We start from the raw sequence: 23,320 nt of genomic DNA, 5'->3' as shown, positions 1-23,320 counted from the left end.
AACATATATAAAATGGAAAGGCTTTATGGAAAATGTGAAAAAAATTTTAATTCTGGGTGTTGCTATTACCAGTAATTCTTAATTCTTGCTTTACTTTTTTAGACAATACTTTATTTCTATGTTTTTAATTTTTTAATTAAAATGAGGTTTGCTTATGTGATGACAAGAATAAGAGAATCTTTGTCTTGCTGGGTCCAGATTCTTGTCTGCAGTAACAATCCATACCTTAGAAGTCACAAATCAGAGAGCTTCCCTTTGTTCAAGATTTCAACTCAAGGTGCAGACCTTTTAGGGAGGATACCAAGTGAGGAGAAAAGTTATAGTTAAAGCATCAGACCCTGGGAACAAACAAGTTGGAAAAGGAATTAGGGGCAAATGGAGTACGTACTGAAATCCTGGAAGACAGGTTTTGCCACAGATGCAATAAGACAGACATCCTGAGGCACCAGCTACCTCAAACAGCCCTTGTCCTCTGTGTGTGAGTGAAAGAGAGGGGAGGAGAAGGAAAACCACTGCCTGAATCTCCAACCCATGACATTCATGTTTCAGTTTCTTCCCTCATCAAATATTTTACTAGAGAAACAACCAGTAATTTTGACTTTACTTATTTCACTTAGAGTAAGTTACTTAACTTCTCTGTGTCATCAAGTTGTGATGATGACAGCATTATAAGCTCAAGGACTGTTATGAGAATTAAGTATGACAATGCAGGCAAAGCATTTAGACACCATGGTACACAGTAAGTACTCAATAAATGTTACCTACAGGCATTATATATATTAAAGATTTATTTACTTATTTTCCCCCCTCCCCTCCTCCTGCCCTGCTGTTTTTGCTGTCTGTGTTGTCTTTTCTTCTCATTTCGTCTCCTCTAGGATTCACCGGGATTCAACCCTGGCGATTCCTGATGTGGAGAGAGGTTCCCTGTCAATTGCGCCACCTCAGTTCCTTATATTTTTCATTATTGAAAGCAGTCCCTGAGCAGAATCTCTGAAAGTTCTGAGAAGCTGAGCAGTGGGAAGAAGGATAAACAGAAGAATGGAAGGTGAAAGATCAGTTATCCCAGGGGAAAAAAAAACAGCCTGAGTTTGGGTTTGGGTGAGCCATACAGTATTTTTGCCAAAGGTAATACTTGGAGCTGGGATTCCAGGAAGAAAAAGTAATGCTGGGGAAGTTCACTTCAGAGGTATCCTGTTTTTTTCTGCTATTGTCTTTAAAAATACTTTCCAAAGACCTTGAACAAAAGAGGGAAAAGGTAAAGACAAATGAGTTTATATGGCTAAGAGACTTCAAAGTGAGTTAGGAGGTCATTCCAGAGATTACATTTATGCACATCTCAGCAGGATCTCATTGATAGCCAAAGTAGATACTACCCCAAATAGCTGGGGTCCTGAAGGTTCTGGAAGCATCCAGATACTAAAGTCAGGGCAGACAATGCAGAAGTTTGGAGCCTTGCCAGAGGGCCCTCCTTTGGAAATTATGCTCCCCAGTAGAGCTGCACTCTTGTAATTTCCCTATACACGGTTCTACTGTCCCTTCTTTTTGAACCTATAATTAATACTAGAGTTGGCAAATGTATGTCTAAGAGACTTAAATCTTTGGGCTGTCCATGTGCCAGCTAGGCCCTGAATCTCAACTGAGTTACAACACTACTCTCAAGTTCACTGGACTCACCCAGGACTATTAACATGGAGGAGATGATGGAGAAACACCATACCAAGGAACTGAGAGAGTCTACAACATCAAGCAAGTGAGTCCCATCCATCAGCCATATGGGATCGAAGGCCCCTCTCAATCAGAGGTGAAGTGAGGATCACCATCCCAGAATCCTCAGGATTTGGGGATGAACTAAGGACTCAAGTGGGCTTACTGGTATTCTACTATTGACTTATTGTGATTCTAGCAACGGAAGAACTTATATCTAGATGCAGAGGCAGTGGCCACTGGAGGTGCTACAGGCAAGGAGAAGGAAAAAGAGGTATAATATGGGGGCATTTCTGGGATTTGGGAATCGTCCTGAATGACACTGTAACAACAAATACAGGCCATTATATGTCATTGCCATAACCTACAGAATTGTGTGGGAGAGAGTGTAAACTACAATGTAAACTATAATCCATGCGTAGTTGCAATGCTCCAAAATGTGGTCATCAATTGTAATGAACATACCACACTAATGAAGGATGCTGTTAATCTACCTTTATCCTTCAACACTTCCATAGAAGGGACTTGGGTAATAATTTTCTGAACTGATTTTAGTACATAAAGGCTCTAAAGATAAAAGAAAATTCTCTGAGGTAAAAAAAAAACAAACACAAATTTCAATGGATAGAAAATTGCTTTGAAATCCTGGTTATCTAAACAACTTACTATTATCTACCCATGACTACAAGAGAAATAAAATATTACTTATTTGAGCACAGACATACATTTAACACACAGCAAACTCTGTTACCTGAGGCACAGCCATTAGAGTCTGCGATGTGAGCCATGTTGGCTTGAAACCAATGATAGATCCAGAAATGAGTGAAGAGTCATGCAAATTTTATGCATCAAGTCTCCAAACGCATTCAACCTGAAATATTAAAAGAGAGTCCCAATCAAAACGGACCATTTAAAAATATGTGCAACACTAAATCTTAAACTTCTGTTTATAAAGATGGCTACTAATGGAGAGAGGAAATCAGAATAGCAGACAGACAGACTGTGCATTGAGATAGAGACTAAAATGGATCTGGTCATTCAATATTACAGGAGATAAGATGCCCACTAGTGGACATGCACTGAAAGAAAGTCTCTAAATGTAATAATCTCTGGGAAATAAAATTGGTTCTCTAGAAATGAGACTATTTCAAGAAGGTGGTCTTCAAATACAAATGACCTAATTGGTATCATTCAATAGCATTCCACAAACTACTTTTGGTTTCTAAGCTTATGTGCCTTTCCAAACATTGGTTCAATTATTTCATTTATTCAACTGCAATTTCAAAGCAGTTGTTGCATCTAATGAATGCCCCTGTCCCCGCTTTTTTATTTAAAAAAAAATTAAATTAATAGAAATTGTTTTGGGTTATCTCAAGCTTTTCTACCTGCCTGGTCTTCCTTCACACATTTATCTTTCTAAAATACAAATTGAATCCATTCATTTCTCTTATTAAAAAACAAAACAAAAATAGGGTGTGGAGGTTGAGCGCTAACCTCCCACATTGGAGGTCCCAGGTTTGGTTTCCAGTGCCTCCTAAAAAAAAGACAATAAGCAGACAATGAGCAGATATTGAACTAAAAAGAAAAAAAAGAAAAAAAGAGCAGACAACAAGCAAAAACAAACGAGCAGAGAGTAGAGCAGGGAGTGGACGTGGCTTAAGCAGTTGAGTGACTGACTTTCATATGGAAGGTCTCAGGTTTGGTTCTCACAGCCTCCTAAAGAAACCAACGAACAAAAACAGACAACAAGCAGATAACGAGAAGCAGAAAAAAACAACAACAATGAGCAAAAATCAAAACAAAAAACAATGAGCAGACAATGAGCACAAACAATGATCAGATAGGGAACTATGTGGGGTCAGGGGGAGGTGGGGGAACAAACTTCAATATCTCCAGTTGCCCTGCTGGATAAACTTTAAAATGGCATGGCATATGAAATTTTTAAAAAACAAAAAGACATCTCTTTTACAGAAAAGCAACACTGCTCCAAATTTTGCCCTTTGAAAATGCCTTATGAAAAATGCTGGCAGGAAAAGTAAACACTGGCACACAGAGAAATATTCCATTTTTAGTGTGTACAAATCCCAACTCTAGACCTACAAAATCCGAAGAAATTAAGCTAAATACATTCCAAGGTGCGAATTATAGTGTAAATTCAGAAATTTACATGACCTCCTGACAATAGGAGAAGGCTAAAATAACATATCCATATATGCTGCATTATAATGGAGCCATTAAAATCACTGATGAGTTTTTAGTAACATGGTAAAATACTCAGTGTGTTGAGTGAAAAATGATTTAAAAAAACAACTGTAATCTATCACAAACCCAATTGGTCAAAATATATGTATGTACATATTTATACATTTAATTAAATAATTAGAAATACACCAAAATGTTCATTATGGTTGCCCAATTATGGATTAAGTTAGCTGCTTTACTTTACTACTTTCATAATAATAATTGCTGAAAGAAATATTTAGACCCTTCCTTTTAATTTGGGTTTTATTTGCTATAAAATGCATCAGGGGAAAAGAAAAAGTTCAAAACAAGGTTATTAAAACTATGCAAAAGGAAACTATCAGGCTACAATCGTGGACATTATGAAATGTCAGAAAGATAAGTAAATAAAAAGGAAAAAAAAGGAAATGGCTGATGGCTTTGGTCCCACAGGGTGAGAATTTCTTGCTGCTTAGCTAGTGAAAATTCTCCCCGTTTGAATAGGTTTGCACCACAGTAGGTTACGGTTCAAAGCTAACTACTGGGAAAGCGACTCGGTGTGCACTCTAAAGGGCCTGTTTTGTAAAAAGCTGCTTCTGGACAGCATGCTCCATTGGATCGCTTTTCCAGCTACAGGGACAACAGCTGCCCCAGAGAGACTAGATCCTAAACCTTCCTGCAAGACCTCTGCAGTTCCCTCCTGGTTCCCAGTTTCCGCCTGGCAGCACACCAAGAGGACAGGGTGGCACTAATCTTTCTATGTGGCAATCACCTGTGATTCTCTTGGAAACAGAGGCACTACTTCTGGTTCACGCATCGGACTTGGGGGGCAATAACCTATGTGCAGTCAGAGCTAGCTGACTCAAGAGGCAGGCTTGAAGGACAGTCAGCATGATCTTTAAGAATAGGATTGTCTATACTGTCTGACGAATACAGTTTTGGGGGGAAAAAGGTGGGGACTGGGAAGACAAAAAAGGGAGGAATGTGAGATGAGCAAGCAAAGCAAAGATGCCCGGCTTCCTGAATTATTCAACTAATTATACTTTTAAAAGCCAACAACAAAAACCTTTCTAGGCCTGTGTGTTTGTACTCTTGTTTCATGATGATGTACAAATACTACCAGTTAAAATCTTAGGGCAAACAGAAAGCAAGAAGAGACAAGCTGCATGTGTTATGGGTGAATGAAGTATGTGTCAAGGTATTTGCATGGAGATGTGCCCAGAATTTTCCTAGTTAGGCTTTATCAACTTTAGCCAAAGGTTCTCTCTTGTTTTACTAAATCTCTTTCACCTGGCAGAAGATCTTTATCTCACTTCCAAAATGTTTTTTCTCCCCAGCACTAAACAAAAACACCAAAATAAAGAAGAAGGCCAAAATTAGAAACTACAAGCATATCGCTGGTAAAATAACAAGACATGCCTGTCACTGGGTGTGGGTTCTGGCAGTATCTGTACAAGAGAACAGTTTTATACTGTGTATACATTTTTCCCATTTATTGTTCAGTCTTACAGTGGCTGAAAACTGTAAGGACTCCTTAACATCATTCAGATTCTTACAGTCAGGGCATTGTATGAGCCAGAAAAGCTTTGGCCATGATCCATTCCTCCGTTACAGATCAGTAAACTGCTGCTTTTCTTCCTTGGAGGAGACCCCAAACCAGTAAATCTTAATTGGTACAATGGGGCTTCATTCTGCTAGCTGAGAAAAAGAGCACTTCTTAGAAAGAATTAAGGAAAATATAGCATTAGAAAAAATAAAGAATTTGTCTTCTCTATTTCTAGAGACTGAGCTGTATTGAGGAGCATGTTGGTAGTTCCTTAAGTACCATGCAGAAAATCATCTAGACATTGCATTAACCCCGTAAGCACTTTACATTGGCCTAATAGGAAACAAACATGGAAAACAGTTCACTAGATCTTTTCTAAGAACAAAGGTATGAAAACAAGAGGTTAGATGACATTGAGACTTGATATATATTCCACATGAGCACCACTGGCCAAACAAATGCCAATGTCTTGGTTAGAATCAAGAAAATAAAGACAGGGAAACGGACTTGCCCCAGTGGTTAGGGCGTCCGTCTACCACATGGGAGGTCCGCGGTTCAAACCCCGGGCCTCCTTGACCCGTGTGCAGCTGGCCCATGCGCAGTACTGATGCGCGCAAGGAGTGCCACGCCATGCAGGGGTGTCCCCCATGTAGGGGAGCCCCACGTGCAAGGAGTGCGCCCCGTAAGTAGAGCCGCCCAGCGTGAAAGAAAGTGCAGCCTGCCCAGGAATGGCGCCGCCCGTGCTGCTGAACGACAACAGAAGCAGACAAAAAAACAAGACGCAGCGAATAGACACAGAGAACAGACAACCGGGGGAGGGGGGGGGGGGATTAAATAAATAAATAAATCTTTAAAAAAAAAAAAGAAAAAGAAAATAATGACAACGACAATAATGACGACAGCTAATTTTATTGAGCTCTTACTACAAATAGTTATTGAAATCTAAACCATCATTATTTTAAGTACTGCTGATAAAGATGCTGCCATTCAAATGATACAATGTTTTAAAAATTAACACTAATTTGTAAGACACATCCTAATTTCAGGTGTTAAAATGTGAAAAAAATGTGCATCTTAGAATCAATGAAATCATATTACATTTAAGGCACTATTTGAAGGATAAAACATTTATTACTTTATTTAAACCTCACAACAACGCTAGGAATTACTATTATCTCCATTCCCCCATTTTACAGGGAGGAAACAAAAGCATTGGGAGGTTAAGAATTTGCCCAAAGTCACACAGCTAGTAAATGATGGAGGTGACATTTAAATCTAAGCAATTCAGCTCTAGACCTCTCGCTCTAGCTCCAGCTCCTATGATTACGCATGATTGTTTCAACAAATAAGAACTTACAGACATGAATGAGAGATGCCCCTTTCAAGGTACTCATCCTAAGGATGTATGTGCTTCTTGCAAGGATGCTTTGGTCAAAACTCTTTTAGATAGAGAGTTACGTTGCAGAATTTTATGTAATATATTTAAGCAGTTATATTTGCAAGCTTATTCTCTGGGATAAAATGTTTAGGACTTTAGAAGGTACTTACATAACACAGGAAATATTTCTCAATACTTAGACCATCACACTCTCTTCTAGACTTCTAATGGTATTCATCAGCTTTACTGTCAATCTCGTTCCTTCAAGACTTTATTATGACTGCCATATGACTCTCATATATTAAATACTTTTCCAACTGAAAAAAAAATTTCCATCCCTCAGGGCAGGTGGGAGGCTCTAACTGGAATCTTTGGTATCTCAAAAATGTACAGAATTAGGATAATATGATTGGAATAGGAATCTCGCCACCCAAAATGACAATTATGGAAGGGAAAGCGACCACTTTGATGTGAAAATTCTAGTATCACTTTTAAACCAAGTCCAAGTATTTTTCTTCATTTAACAATAAAAATAAGAAAGCAATATAAACTTTATTAAAATCTTGAAAAGACAGAACATGTAAAAAATAATTATTCAATTGAACCACCATAACACAAACATTATCATTTGAGGCTAATTCTTTTTAATATTGTATATGGCTAAAGATTAACACATTTCAAAGACATATAGCAAACTGGTATTGCATCAGGCACTATTTTGTTTCTATTTTGGAGACATAAGATAGATTACAGCTGTCTCCAGAAGTTCCTGCACAACTGCTGGAGACAGGCATAGACATAATTAAAGGAGAAAGCAATAGAACAGCAGTGCACACTCAGCCCAATTCTAATCCAAGATGAGGAGGTCTCACTTTGCTTGAGAAGAGTAAAAATGGCCCCAAAATGTATTCATAATAAGAGACCACTTGATCTAAGTCTTAAAAGATGGATGAGTGTTTATCAGGGCAAGAAAGGCAGCAGGAACAGTGTACACAGACAGGAGGCAAGAAAGAGCATGGGAAGTAGCTGCTATGGCCAGAAGACTTTCTGCTTGCAGAATTAGCCCTAAATGAAGCTAACTACCTGAGAGAGCCTACATAAGGAGAATGGGTGCTAAAGAGAAATCTAAAGGAAGTAGATTCTGCAAAGACCAATTAAAAAATCCATATACCAAACACACAAGTATCTTTACCTTAATAAAAAGTCCAGTGGCACCTGTGTTTGTTTTTGTTTAATATGTAGACAAACCATAGATTGGTGCAAAAAATATATCCTCTTTTGCAATGCAGAACTCATTGTTCAGTATGAGTTTTGATTCAGATAAGAAGGAACATACATGGTGCATCAGACAGGTTAAGGTTTGGGGTTACTGGTAACCATAAAGGTTAGTTCTAGGATTGTAGAAAAATTAAAAAGCATCCATGATAAGGGAAATCATAGGTAATGTTAATTTACCATTCTAACTTCAATGTTAACATAAAACACTGAAATGTCCTGTTTTGGGCTTTTATCTTGAGAACCTGATGTGTGAGTCTCAGGTATTGGCATATCCCACAGATCTCTACTTTTCTTGAGTTTGGTTAACTTTTAGGAACTCATGGTAAGGGGCTGTCTGAAACTGAGAAACAAGCAGATCTACCTATTCTGATTCTAAAGGCCCTAAAGCAGAGGTTCTTAACCCTTTTCGTTCCATGGGCCCCTTTGCCACGTCAGTTGAAAACCATGGCCCCCTTCTCAGAATGTAGTGGCAGATAGTTTTATGACGTTCAACATCGGCATGTCTTTAAATTAAATTGTAGGATTATTCAAAATTATGTTTTATAACTTTCCCATAATTTCAATACCTGATAATCTAACACAGTTCAACATCTGTTCATATGGTTATTTTCAGCAAATATTTAGATATTCACATTTTCCTATGGTGTCATAAAACCATCTCTGCCATTTTTACCAGCCTTTTTGCAGGCAGTCATGCATAGCATTCAGAAAACACTACATCAAAATAAAAATCATACTAAGTCCACACTATACTGTGTATTATTTAATATATATATTATACCCGTACCAACACATCCCCACAAGAATAATGTTTTTTTAAATTTTCAATTCAAGCTCAGAGACCCCCTGAAATCTTTCCACCGACCCCTTAGTGTGCCTTGGGCCCTGGTTAAGAACCCCTACCCTAAAGTGAATAATCTGAAGAAATTAGGTCCTAAGAATTCTAGGTTGGGAATTTTTGAAGTATGTAACCAGTACATCCATATGCAATAGAGATTAAAAGTAGCACATATAAAAGAATTGTGACAAGGCTGACAGTCAAAAGTTGTGAATTCTTTAAAAAGGAGGGGGGGGGGTACTATCTTGAAGATAAATCTTGCCTCAAGCTTCAGAGGTACTAAAGTGACTTTGGGCAGCAGAATGAATGAATCACAACATGTCAAACTCAAATAAAAAAATTTAAAAATCCAGAATTAATTTACTTCTTTCAATAAGACAGTCTTATAGGAAAGTACAAAACATTACTAAAAGAAATCAAAGAATACCTAAATGGAAGGATATACCATACTCATGGATTAGAAGACTAAATATTGTCAAGCTGTTCAATTCTACCCAAAGTGATTTAAAGATTCACTGCAATTCCAATCAAAATTCCAAAAGACTTCTTTGCAGGAATGGAAAAGCCAATTATCAAATTTATATTGAAGAGTAATGGGCACTCAATAGTCAAAAACACTTTAAAAAAGAATGATGCTGAAAGGCTCATTCTTCCCAACTTTAAAACCTACTATAAAGATACAGCGGTCAAAATATAATAATACTGCCCCATGGACAGATTTATAGACCAATGGAATCAAATTGAGAGTTCAGGAAGAGACCCTCGCATCTATGGCCAATTGATTTTTGACAAGGATGCCAAGTCCACTGAAATGGGAAAGAATAGTCTCTTTAACAAATGGTGCTTGGAAAATTGGGCGTCCACTGGCAGGAGAATCAAGATGGACTCCTATGTCATACCATACACAAAAATTAACTCTAAATGAATCAAAGACCTAATATAAGAACAAGTTCTATAAAACTCCTAGAAGAAAATGTAGGAAAGCATCACCAGGATCTTGTATCATACCATGGTTTCTTAAGACTTTATATCCCAAGCACAAGTAATAAAAGAAAAACTAGATCAACGGGACTTCATCAAATTAAAAACGTTTGTGCAATGGACTGCATCATGAAAGTAAAAAGACAACAGAATGGGAAAAAATATTTGGAAACCACATATATGGTAAGCATTTTTTTAAAAGATTTATTTATTTTTATTTCTCTCCCCTTTCCCCTGCCCCCCCCCCCCCCAGTTGTCTACTCTCTGTGTCCATTCACTGTGTGTTCTTCTGTGTCTGCTTATATTCCTGTCAGTGGCACTGGGACTCTGTGTCTCTTTTTGCTGCATCAGCTCTCTGTGTGTGCGGTGCCACTCCTGGGCAGGCTGCACATTTTTCACGCTGGGCAGCTCTCCTTATGGGGTGCACTCCTTCCATGTAGGGCTCCCCTATGCGGGGGACACCCCTGTGTGGCATGGCACTCCTTGCGTGCATCAGCACTGCGCATGGGCCAGCTCATCAACCAGTCAGGAGGCCGTGAGTTTGAACCCTGGACCTCCCATGTGGTAGGTGGATGCTCTATCCGTTGAGCCAAATCCGCTTCCCTGATAAGCATTTAATATCCAAAATTTTATAAAGAAATCCTACAATTCAAGAACAAAAAGGAAAAAACACAATTTAAAAATGGGCAAAAGCCTTAGACATTAATCCAAAGAAGATATACAAATGGCCAAAAAACATGAAAAGATGATCAACAACAATAGCCATTAGGGAAATGCAAATCAAAACCAAAACGAGGAGACTTTCAGGAAGACGGATGATTAGAGAGGCACAGAGATCACTTCTCTCCCAGAAAAATAGCTAGAGGACAGAAGGTTACTGTCTGGAGGGCTGTTTTGGGGCTCAGGACATCAGGGCAAGGCAAGACAGTACTCAGAAGAGGGAGGGGCAAAGGAAAGGAGGCTTGGCTGGCTAGAAAAGTCCTGTGAGAAAAGCTGCAGCAGCAGCTGTTGGCACCCATCTCCCCACCCTCGGAGCAAACAGAAGTGGGTCCTCAGGCCCCTGCAGGCAGCTGCAGATTAAGGGGGTTACAGAGGTCCTCTTCCCCAAGAGAGGGGAAAGGGACAGACATAGGCTACAGAAAATTCAGATTTAGGCTAGTGAAATTTGAGGTCTGCTGCATTGGAGGGGTCACACACTTCTAGGCCAGGTAGAGCCATAACTTTGTTTGCCCTGAGAGCTGTCAGAGAGTTAAAGACAGTGTGCCTTCTCAAACACTTTCCCTACTGCCCTCAGCTGGTTGCTGACCACAGAGAGATAGGGTGCAATAGCCAAGGGAAGAAAACAGCTTCTGAGGAAGTCTGATCGGGAGGCTTGGACCATGCTGATGACATTCCTTCTGTATTGCCCACCCTGGCAGACTACAGTAAATGCATTCCCCATTACCTGAGCTGAGAGGTCTGCCAAAGAGTACCATCTGCTGGCAGAAAAGAAAAGTGCATGGAAAGAAGGGGAAAGTATTAATAAATAAAATTTAGAGGCAATCAGGTGCCTTTACTACCCCCATCTCAAAGCCCTTGGAAAATGTTCTTCACATATTTACTGGGTTCTTAGCCCTGGTTTGAGCAGTTAAACAGGGGCAATTGTAAAGATCTAGAAAATGATGAACCAAGAGTCAAAGAGCAGTGGTAACACATGGCTACTTAACAGTAAATCCCTAGGCAAGAGAGAGAAACGGAACATCAGATAATTTCAGCATCAAAATCAGATGCCTAAGGAGAGTGGATGTGGCTCAAGCAGTTGAGTGCCTGCTTTCCACATGGGAAGTCCCAGGTTTGGTCCCTGTGCCTCCTAAAAACAAACAGCAAACAAACTAAGAAAGAAAGAAAAAAGAATCAGATGCCTAGACATCAGCAAAAAAATTACAAGCCATACTAAGAAAGAGGAAAATATGACTCAGGCGAAGGAACAAATCAAACTCTGGACGAGACACAGAGGTTCATAGAAATCAAAACATGGGGCTGAAGGACAACATAGTTAAAGGAATAAAAGATATTAAGAAGACCGTGGAGAGCACAAAGAAATATTTGAAACTTTGGATAGAAAAATAACAGAGCTTATGAGAATAAAAGACATAATATATGAGGTTAAAAATACAACAGAGGAATAGAACAGCAGATTGTAAATATGGAAGAGAGAACCAGCAGCAATGCAGAGGAAGAAAACTAAAATTTAAAGGAGAAGAACAGAAAGAGAAAACAATGGAATAAATTGAGCAGGGGCTCAAAAAGCTGAATGATAGCATGAAACACGCCAACTTAGGTGTTAACGGGAGTTCCTCTAGAAGGAAATGAGAAGGGAAAAGGGGCAGAAAGAATATCTGAGGAAATAATGGCCAAAAACTTCCCTAACTCTCATGAAAGACATGAAAAATGTGTCCAGGAAGCACAGCATACTCCAATTAGAATAAAGACCTATCACAAGTCACATAATATTCAAAATGCCAAATTCCAAAGATAAATAAAAAATGCTGAAGGCAGCAAGGGAGAAGTGAAACATCACATCAAACGGATGTCCATGAGACTTAGTAATGATTTCTCTTCAGAAACCACGAAGGTGAGGAGACAGTGGTATGATATAATTAAGGTACTGAAAGAAAAAAAACCTGCCAGCCAAGAATCCTTTATCCTGCAAAACGTCCTTAAAAAATGTTGGTGAGTTTAAAATATTCACAGATACACAAGGAGAGTTTGTAAACAAGAATCCAGCTCTACAGGAAACACTAAAGGGAGTTCTGCAGGCAGAAAAGGAAAGAGAGAGAGGCCTGGAGGAGAATATAGAAGTGAAGACTATCAGAAAGGGTAGGGTAAAGGGTAAAAAGACAGACAAAAATAAGATATGACTTACGAAAGCCAAAGGGTAAAATGGTTGAAGTAATGGTAATAACACTGGATGTAATGGATTAAACTCCCCAATCAGGGAAGTGGACGTGGCTCAACTGATGGAGCATCCGCCTACCATATGGAGGGTCCAGGGTTTGATACCCAGGGCTTCCTGACCCGTGTGATCAGCTGGCTCATGCACAGTGCTGCCACATGCAAGGAGTGCTGTGTCCCATGCACAAGGAATGTACCCCGCAAGGAGAGCCACCCCACGTGAAAAAAGGGCAGCCTGCCCAGGAGTGGCGCGGCACACATAGAGTTGACATAGCAAGATGAAGCAACAAAAAGAGATCCAGTTTCCCAGTGCCACTTGATAATGCAAGTGGATGTAAAAGAACACACAGCAGATGTAGAAGAACACACAGCAAATGGACACAGAGAGCAGACAATGTGGGAGAAGGGGAGAGAAATAAATAAAATAAATCTTAAAAAAAAAGACATAGGCTGATAGGATGGATTAAAAAAATGAGCCATCCATATGCTGTCTGCAGGAGATTCATCTAAGAGCCAAGGATGTAAAGAGACTGAAAAGTGAGAGGTTGGAAAAAAAATATTTCGCATAAATAGTAACCAAAATAAAGCAGAGATAGCTAGACTGGTAGTGAATAAAGCAGACTTCATGGGCAAAAAAAGTGATGAGATGCAGAAAGCCATTATATATTTTTTGAAAAAAAGAAAGAAAAAGGGACAATCTACTAGGAAGGAGTAACAGACATAAATATCTATGCACCTAACCAGGATGCCGCAAAATATATGGAGCAGACTCTGGCAAAACTGAAAGGAGAAAAAACCATCTCTACAATAGTAGTGGGAGACTTCAATATGTCATTTACATCAATAGGTAGAACTAGATAGAAGATCAACAAGGAAACAGAGAACCTGAACAATTTGATAAACTAGCTGGACCTGACACATACAGAGAACATTGCACACCAAATAAGACCACATGTTGGGCCACAAAACAGTTCTCGATAACTTTAAGAAGATTGAAATTATACAAAGCATTTTTTCTGATCATACTGGGATGAAGCTGGAAATCAGTATTAGGCAGGAAAGGAAAAATTTTGAACTATGAAGAGGCTAAATAAAACAATCCTAAACAATTGGTGGGTGAAAAAAGAAACTGCAAGAGAAATTAGAAGATATCTTGAGATGAATGAACACAAGAATACAACTTATCGAAACTTATGGGATACAGCGAAAGCAGTGCTGAGAGGGAAATTTATAACCCTAAATGCTTCTATTAAAAAAGAAGGAAGAGCTAAAATCAAAGACCTAACAACACCTGGAGAAACAAGGAAAAGAAGAGCAATCCATTCCCAAAGCAAACAGAAAGACATAAATAATAAAGATTAAAGCAGAAATAAATGAAATTGAGAACAAAATGCAATAGAGAAAATCAACAAAACCAAAAGCTGGTTCTTCGATAGCAATAAAATCAACAAACCCTTAGGAAGACTAACAAAGAAAAGAAGAAAGAGTATGCAAATAAATAAAATCAGGAATGATGCTGACCCCACAAATATAAAAAGGATCATAAAAGGATATTATGAGAAACTGTATGCCAACAAATTAGACAACCTAGGTGAAATGGACAAATTTCTAGAAATGTACAAACAACCTACAAGAAATACAGGATCTCAATAAATTAATCACAAGTAAAGAGATTGAATCAGTCAACAAAAATCTCCCAGCAAAGAAATTCCCAGGACCAGATGGCTTCACAGGGAAATTCTACCAAACATTTCAAAAATAATTAATACCAATCCTGTCCAAATTCTTCCAAAAAATTGAAAAGAAGGGAAAATTACCCAACTCACTTTATTTTTATTTTTATTTTTTTTAAAGATTTATTTTTATTTTATTTTAATTCCCCCCCTCCCCTGGTTGTCTGTTCTCTGCGTCTATTTGCTGCGTCTTGTTTCTTTGTCCGCTTCTGTTGTCATCAGCAGCACGGGAAGTGTGGGCGGCGCCATTCCTGGGCAGGCTGCACTTTCTTTCACGCTGGGCGGCTCTCCCTACAGGGCGCGCTCCTTGCACTGTGGGGCTCCCCTACTCGGGGGACACCCCTGCGGGGCAGGGCACTCCTTGCGCGCATCAGCACTGCGCATGGGCCAGCTCCACACGGGTCAAGAAGGCCCAGGGTTTGAACCGTGGACGTCCCATGAGGTAGACGGACGCCCTAACCACTGGGCCAAGTCCGTTTCCCCCAACTCACTTTATGAAGCCAATATCAATTTAATACGAAGGCCAAGTAAAAATATAACAAGAAAAGAAATTTACAAACCAATCTCTCTAATTAACAAAGATGCAAAAATTCTCAACAAAATACTTAGAATTCTAATCCAAGCATATTAAAAGCATCATACACCACCATCATATGGGTTTTAGTCCTGGTATGCAGGAGTATCTCAACCTAAGAAAATCAATTAAAGTAATAAATCACATTAACAAATCAAAGAAAAAAAACCCCACAAGATCATCTTGATTGATACAGAAAAGACACTTAACAAAATCTAGCATCCTTTCTTGATAAAAACACTATGAAAGACACGTAGAGAAGGAAAGCTCCTTGACATAATAAAGAGCATATAAAAATACCCCACAGACCAGTATTATTCTCAATGAAAGAGCTTGAAAGCTTTCCCTCTAAGATCAGGAATAAGACAAGGATGCCCATTGTCACCACTGTTATTCAACATTGGCCAGAAGTTCTAGCTAGAGCAATTATTAGGCGAGTTAAAGAAATAAAAGGCATCCAAATTGGAAAAGAGGACGCAAAACTCTCACTATTCGCAGATGACATGATCCTCTATTTTTTAAAATCCTGAAATAGCTACAACAAAGCTATTAGAGCCAATAAATAATTCCAGCAAAGTGGCAGGATACAAGACAAACACACAAAAATCAGCAGTGTTTCTTATAGAAGTAATGAGCCAGCTGAGGAGGAAATCAAGAAAAAATTTCCATTTACAACAGCAACAGGAAGATTCAAATATCTAGGAATTAATTTAACCAGGAATGTAAAGAATCTGTATTCAGAAAACTACAAAACTCTGCTACAAGAAATGGAAGAAGACCTAAACAAATGGAAGGACATTCCATGTTCATGGACTGGAAGATTGAACATTATAAAGGTGCCAAATCTACCTGAATTGATTTAGAGTTTCAACACAATACCAATCAAAATTCCAACAGCCTATTTTACAGACAAAAAAAAGTCAATTACCAAATATATTTGGAAGGAAAAGTACACACAAATAGCCAAAAAAATCCTAAAAAAGAAGAGCGAATTTGGAGGACTTGCGCTAACATAGAAATGGAATATAAAGCTACAGTGTTCAAAACAGCATGGTATTGGGAAATGGACTTGGCCCAGTGGTTAGGGTGTCCGTCCACCACATGGGAGGTCCGCGGTTCAAACCCCGGGCCTCCTTGACCCGTGTGGAGCTGGCCCCTGTGCAGCGCTGATGTGCACAAGGAGTGCCGCGCCATGCAGGGGTGTCCACCACATAGGGGAGCCCCACGTGCAAGGAGCGCGCCCTGTAGGGAGAGCCGCCCAGCGTGAAAGAAAGTGCAGCCTGCCCAGGAATGGCGCCGCCCACACTTCCCGTGCCGCTGACAACAACAGAAGCGGACAAAGAAACAAGACGCAGCGAAATAGACACAGAGAACAGACAACCAGGGGAGGGGGGGATTTAAATAAATAAATCTTAAAAACAAAACAAAACAAAAACAAACAAACAAAAAAACAGCATGGTATTGGCATAAAGACAGACACATTGATCAATGGAATAGAACTGAGAGTTCAGAAATAGACCCTGGCCTCTATGGTCAACTGATTTTTGATAAGCCTACCAAGTACACTTACTGGGACAGAACAGTCTCTTCAACAAATAGTAGTGGGAGAACTGGGTATTTATAATTGAAAGAATGAAAGAGGACTCCTATCTCACTCCTTACACAAGAACTCAAAATAGATCAAAGACCTTAACATAAAAACTAGGACCATAAAACTCCTAGAGGAAAACATAGGGAAATCTCTACAAGACCTTGTAGTAGATGGGGCTCTCTTCCTTACATCCAAAGCATGAGCAAAAAAGAAAAAAAAACCCAGATAAATAGGACCTCCTCAAAATTAAACACTTCTGCACCTCAAAGGACTTTGTAAGGAGGGTAAAAAAAGAGCCTATTCAATGGGAGAAAATATTTAGAAATCACACATCCAACCAGGGTCTAATAATCCTGATATATAAAGAGACTCAACAATAAAAAAAGACAAATGATCCAATTTTTAAAAATGGACAAAAGACCTGAATAGATATTTTTCTAAAGAAGAAACACAAATCATGAAAAACACATTAAAAAATGTTCAACATCACTGGCTACTAGGGAAATGAAAATCAAAGCCACAGTGAGATATCATTTTACACTATTCAGATGGCCATTATTAACCAAACAGAATACTGCAAGTGCTGGAGAAGATGTGGAGAGATAGGAATGCTTATTCGTTTTTGGTGGGAATGCAGAATGGGACAGCCACTGTGGAAGTCTGTTTGGTGGTTCCTAAGGAAGTTAGATATAGATTTGCCATGTTAGCAGACAATAACACTACAAGGTTTATACCTGGAAGAACTGAGAGCACTGACACAAAGAGGCATCTACACACTGATGTTTATAGCAATGTTATTCACAATTGTCAAAAGATGGAAATGACTCAGGTGTCCATCGAATGACAAATGGATAAACTGTGGTATATACACACGATGGAATAGTATTCAGCTGTAAGAAGAAATGAAGTTGTGAAGCATATGGAAATGTAGTTGAACCTGGAGGACATTACATTGAGTGAAGCAAGCCAGGCATAAAAGGGCAAATATTGTATGATTTCACTACTAGGAATTAAGTATAATGAGCAAACTCTTGGAGTTAATAGCTAGAATATCAAGTCACCAGAGCAAGAATGTGATTAGAGGATGGACAGCTGAGGTTTAATCTATGCAGAATTGGTAAATGAGTTGTTTGGTGATGTTTGGATATGAATAGAAACAGAGAAAGCACATCATAGGATTTATAATTAGTAGCACTAACATATGGGTATGATAGTGGTTTATTTTCTCCCCATTTTTGGGAGTAATAAAAATGCTTGAATATTGATTGAAGTGATGAATGCACAATTCTGTGATTTACACCAAATGCCATTGATTGTACACCTTAGATAAACTGTATTGTTTATAAACAACAAAAAGTATAATAGGGTGAGGTTTGGGGGGGAAATAAACCAAATGTAACATACGGACTATAGCTATTAGTAATTCTTTGACCATACTCTTTCATAGTTCATTACAAATATTTCACAATAATGCAAGGTATTGGTGGTGGGGTGATATATAGGAGCCATATATGATATTATGTATGTTTGTTTTGTAAGTTCACAACTTTTACTCGACACTTATTTACGTATGTTCATGTATAAATGACATACTTCAATATACTTTTTAAATGGGAAAAAAACCCCACAATGAGATACCATCTCCCACCCACTAGAATGGCTACTATTAAGAAAAAAATCAGTCTTTCAAACAGGAATCCCCCCAAAAAGCCTCTCTAATTTATTACACACCTCATTTATGATTAGCCATATACTTTTGTAGATTATATAAAGGCAGTCATGAATTTAATTAAAAGTATGCTTGAATGTAAACTCTGACAACAATTCATCATCAGATTCTCCTCCAATGATTTCCAGTACTGGCTCCTACCACAGGTAGACTGCAGCTAATGTTAGACAGCTCTTACAAAATAACTGCAACCAAACTACCTAAAATGATGCAATGCCATTTGACTTCCTCAAATACAACAGATAAAGATTAGTTTTCTTGATGGGGATTGGGGAGAGAGGGAGGGAAATCTGAGTTATCTATCAAGATCTAAACTAGACCTTTACCTTGACACTGATTTTCAATTGTAGGTTAGAAAAAAGGTCAGGTTTTTGCTTATTAGGAAAATTTTATATAATGTTTGTTCAAGCAGTTATATTTACAACCTTATTCCTTGGGGTAACATGTTTAAGAGGCTTGAATACGTACTTAGATGACCGGAACAAATTAAAATGTAGAAAATAAAGACAACATGGACGAATCAAGGGTACATAAATTCATTCATTCAACTAATGAGTGCTTATCATGAGCCAGGCACTGTTTTTAAGCACTGAGGTTATAGCAGTGAATTAAGCAACCTCTTCCCCTCCCCCTCCCCTCTTAGTTTGCCAAAGGGCTGTCAATGCAAAGTACCAGAAATGTGTTGGCTTTTATAATGGGTGTTTATTTGGGATAAAAACTTATAGTTCCAAGCCACGAAATGTCTAAATCAAGGCATCAGCAGACACCCTTTCTCACCAAAGTCAGCTGCCACATGGTGAAGCAAGATGGCTGTAGAGCTCTGCCTTGGTCTCTGTTCCCCTTCAGCATCTACCATCTCCCAGAGCACAGCCGAGGGCAACCAGGCATAGGGCTTGTCTCTTACTGGGCCTCCTCTCTCAGTCTCAGCTGCGATCTATCAGAAATGTGGCTCATCTCTCCCTGGACCTCAGATCTTTGAGCCTCTTGGCACTTCTTTCTCAGACTCAGCTGTAGGCGAACCCGGAGTCCCTTCTCTCACAGCACAGGATCAAATATGGCGGCTTCCTTTTCCTCTGGTTCTGTCTCTCTCTTTGTTTATATCAGATCCAGCATGAGGGTGGAGACCCAAGCTGGGTCATGCCTCCAATCAAAAGCATCTCACACCCTCAGGAATGGATTAGTTAAAAAACATCTTTCTTTTTTTGAGACTCATAAAAGAATTTCAAACTGTCACACTCCACCCTCTGAATCCCCAAAAGATGTGTTCTTTCCATATGAAAAATACATTCATTAAATCACAATATTTCAAAAAAAACCTTAAGTCATTCCAGTCATAATGCTAAGTAAAAATGTCATAGAAATCAGTTACAGGTATGCAGTTTGTCTTCAGGAAGCAATTCCCCTCTAGCAGTAGACCTGTTGAAACTCAGAAAACAGGTTACCTGTTTCCAATATACAAAGGAGTAACAGACACAGGATAAACATTTGCATTACCATAAGGAGAAATGGGAAGGAAAACATGTATCGTGTATCAGAGCTACACGTCCCTAGTAGCTCTGAAAACCTGCCGAGTATCCTCCATTAGATTTTAAAGTCTGAGAGTCATTCTTAAACAATGTCTTCCTCTCCTTGGGCCTCATGGGAGTCCACCCCTTCCTTGGACTTGCAGCTGAGCTCCAGACCTCACCCTCCAAGAATACTGGGGTGACAACCACTCTTTCCCCACTCTCCGGCGACTAGTCTCAACTACCTCAGAACAGGGGGGTGGTGACCTAATTCTTCCTGATCTATGGGGAATACTCCCAAAGCCTTCAGAGTGGTGGCAACATGACCTAACTCTCCCCGAGCACCAGGCAGTGTGCCCCACCCCTCTGCAGCCTGGGGTGGCCAAACTCTCCCTGAGCAATGGGCTGGAAAATCCAGCCTCTTCAAATGCTGGGGCAAACTCACCCTTTCGGTGCACAAGAATGGGGTTCCTCTACTGGCCCCAGAAGATGTCCCAAGTCCAGACCTCAGCTTCCATGGTTTTCCTCTTGAAGCCATCTTTCCTTCAATCTCTCCCCTCCCTGTCTCTTTTAGCCCAGGCTGATAGTAGTTTTGTTCATAGAGATCTTGCAAAAAGCTTGTTGGTTTAACATGAAGGAAACAGGATTCCAATTCATCAGACAGAACAACTTTCCAAAGGTCCTTCCTGGATAACTGCATTTCCAATCCTGACATACAAGTTCCAAGTTTAATTAAGTCCTCACTTCACATAGGACTCTATCCTTTGGGAACATGTTTTCCAGAAGCTCAGAATTCTCCAAGCCATCAATTTTTTTATTTCTTTGTGCCTGTGAGTACAGTTCTTGGCTTATCTCCTTCCTGTCGCATTTTACCATAAACTGAAAGGAGAAACCAGGCCACATTTTCCACATTTATTTTGGAAATCTCCTCAGGTAAATGTCCCAGCTCAGCATTTTCAAATTCTGCCCTGCATCTAACATCAGGGGTCAATTTTGCCAAGTTTTTTGCCACTTTAAAGCAATGATCACTTTCTTTCCAGGAAATCATTTCTGTCTAAAGCCTTATAGAACTATGTTTAGCATCCATATTTTTACCAAGAGTTTCTTCAAAGCAATTTAGGCCTTTTCTATTGAGTATTTTTGGAATTTGCAAGCATTCCACTCTCATGGTACCAATTTCTATTTTAGTTTGCCACAGGGTTCATAATGCAAAGTACCAGAAATGGGTTGGCTTTTATAATGGGAAAATTTATTTGGGTAAAAGCTTACAGTTCTGAGGCTATAAAATGTCCAAGTTAAGGACTGTCAGAGGTGCTTTCTCACTACAGTCAGCTAGTGTTGATCCTGTTGTCTGGCCACGTGGTGAGAAAGATGGCCACTGCTCAGTGACAAAGACTCTTGCCTTTCTCTCCAGAGTCTACAGTCACCAGGAGCTGAGCTGTGGGCAACCAGGCAGAGGGCTTGTCTCCTCCTGAGCCTCCTCTATCAGTCTTGGCTGCTCCATTTTCTTTGTAATTCAGTGGTGAGTTGTCAGGCATAGGGTTCATCTCCCCCTGGGTCCCGACAACTTGAGGCTCTCAGGGCTCCTGTTTTCCTGCATTCCTCTCCCACATGGCAGGATCAATATAATAAGGCAGCTCCCTCTTCCTCTGTTTCTCTCTCTCTCTATGTCTCTGTTTTATCAGACCCAGCAAGTGGGCAGAGATCCAAGCGGGCTCACACCTCACTGACATAGTCCAATCAAAAGCATCTCACACCCACAGGAATGGGTTAGTTAAAAACACATAATCTTTCTCTTCGGGGATTCATAAAAGAATTTCAAACTGTCACACACCCCTACTTCCCAATCTAAATAGACGGCAGTGTTTAGGGCCAAAGATAATTTAGGTTCACAGTACACTTAAGCTGATTCTTTACACATCTTTTTGCCTCATTTGATAAAAGTTCTCATTGTGGGTCTGTCTCCTCACCAAGGTGGGCCTGGGTCTGTCCATCCTTCCCACAGACCCTCACTGCCTACCCACATTCACTCCTCATCATAAAAGCACATCAGAGTCTTTCCGAGAGTCTGCCAAAGGGCGGTGCTGCCAATGAACAGTTAGTTAACCCCACCTCACAGCCTGCAGTTGCTTTTGGAGTCGGTGCTGGCTCTGCTCCAGCCAGGTTGCTGGGACCCACACAGCTTCCAGCACACTAAAGAGAACTGATGCTTGGAAAGTTTCTTTCCAGGAAATTTTCTGTGGTGAGTGAGAGTCTGATCATGACACCTAGGCTGAAACCCAGTTATTCCCCTGCAATAAGGGGTAATAGATTAGAGAAAGGCAGATAAATGAAAACTATTGAAGCTTTTATTTTTAAGTTTACCACCTGTTTGTTAGTTTCAAAGGAAAATAATTTTATGACACAGTAGAGATACAATGAAATAATACCTATTGATTTGCTTTGGTTCATCTATAACAGGTTTAAGGAAAAGAGACAGAAACCTAAACCCTGACTTTATAAGCATGGCTATATTAGTGAGGTTGTGCCTTCATGGAGCAAGAATCCCTACTGGTGGTAAAATTTATGTGTTAAAATAGCAGTGCTTTTTGTCTATTCACATGTTAAAGAACCGGTATGTAACAGCCACAATTAGTTTTATTAATCTGAAAGCTGTGTTTGTTTCCTATTTAAATTATTTAAAATGTGCAGTTCTTATTTATTTGCTGTATTATCAGAGATTTTCCCTTTAATTGCTCCATGATGGATTCTTATATGGTCTTCTCATTTGATTACTTTTCAATTGATCAGCACTATTAATGTCAAGTCCAAGGGTGCCTGAGACTGTCATTAAACAAAAGGGACCCATAACATCCTCAGATTCATAGCCTTAGAAGTGGTTCTCTCAGTGTGGTCCTCAGACCAGCAACAGCATTATCTTGTGGGAACTTATTAGAAATGCAAAATTTCCAGACCTAAGGACTCAGGAAGTCTAGGAATAGGCTCGGCAACCTGTGTTTAACAAGCCCTCCAAGGATTCTGATGCAGGTCAAAGTTTGGGAATCACTGCCTTAAAAGATGAGTTAATGCCACAAAAGAGACACAGGTGGTCTGAACTTAAAGAAGGAAAGTTAATTCCTGAGGCTCCAAATGGCAGGAATGACCTCTGATTTTAAATAATAATAATAAATGGTATCTAGGGAAACGGACTCGGCCCAGTGGTTAGGGTGTCCGTCTACCACATGGGAGGTCCGCGGTTCAAACCCCGGGCCTCCTTGACCCGTGTGGAGCTGGCCCATGTGCAGTGCTGATGCACTGGCAAGGAGTGCC

General features: G+C 39.6%; 1 protein-coding gene and 1 non-coding gene across 20 annotated transcripts in view; one reads left to right on the top strand and one right to left on the bottom strand.

Moving 5' to 3' along the window:
* The window catches only part of KANK1 (KN motif and ankyrin repeat domains 1), a 236,545-nt gene that overhangs the window by 62,558 nt on the left and 150,667 nt on the right, over positions 1 to 23,320 (bottom strand). For 18 of the 19 annotated variants that reach the window (XM_058301745.1, XM_058301732.1, XM_058301727.2 and 15 more), the window contains one exon: positions 2,456 to 2,575. In XM_058301745.1, coding sequence (XP_058157728.1) covers positions 2,456 to 2,492 — 37 coding nt within the window. In that variant the 5' untranslated portion in view covers positions 2,493 to 2,575. Of the gene's footprint in view, positions 1 to 2,455; positions 2,576 to 19,283; positions 19,587 to 23,320 lie in introns of those variants that run through there. The other variant, XM_071216693.1, reaches the window with a different exon arrangement.
* On the top strand, positions 8,059 to 8,183 carry LOC111764370 (small nucleolar RNA SNORA40). Its single transcript, XR_002796995.1, has one exon. It is a non-coding gene; the product is annotated as a small nucleolar RNA SNORA40 (small nucleolar RNA).

The sequence above is a fragment of the Dasypus novemcinctus genome, chromosome 8 (genome assembly GCF_030445035.2).
Source record: "Dasypus novemcinctus isolate mDasNov1 chromosome 8, mDasNov1.1.hap2, whole genome shotgun sequence".
In the NCBI taxonomy this organism is placed as follows: Eukaryota; Metazoa; Chordata; class Mammalia; order Cingulata; family Dasypodidae; genus Dasypus; species Dasypus novemcinctus.
Note: the sequence above shows the minus strand (reverse complement) of the source record. Positions and strands in the feature narration are given on the sequence as shown.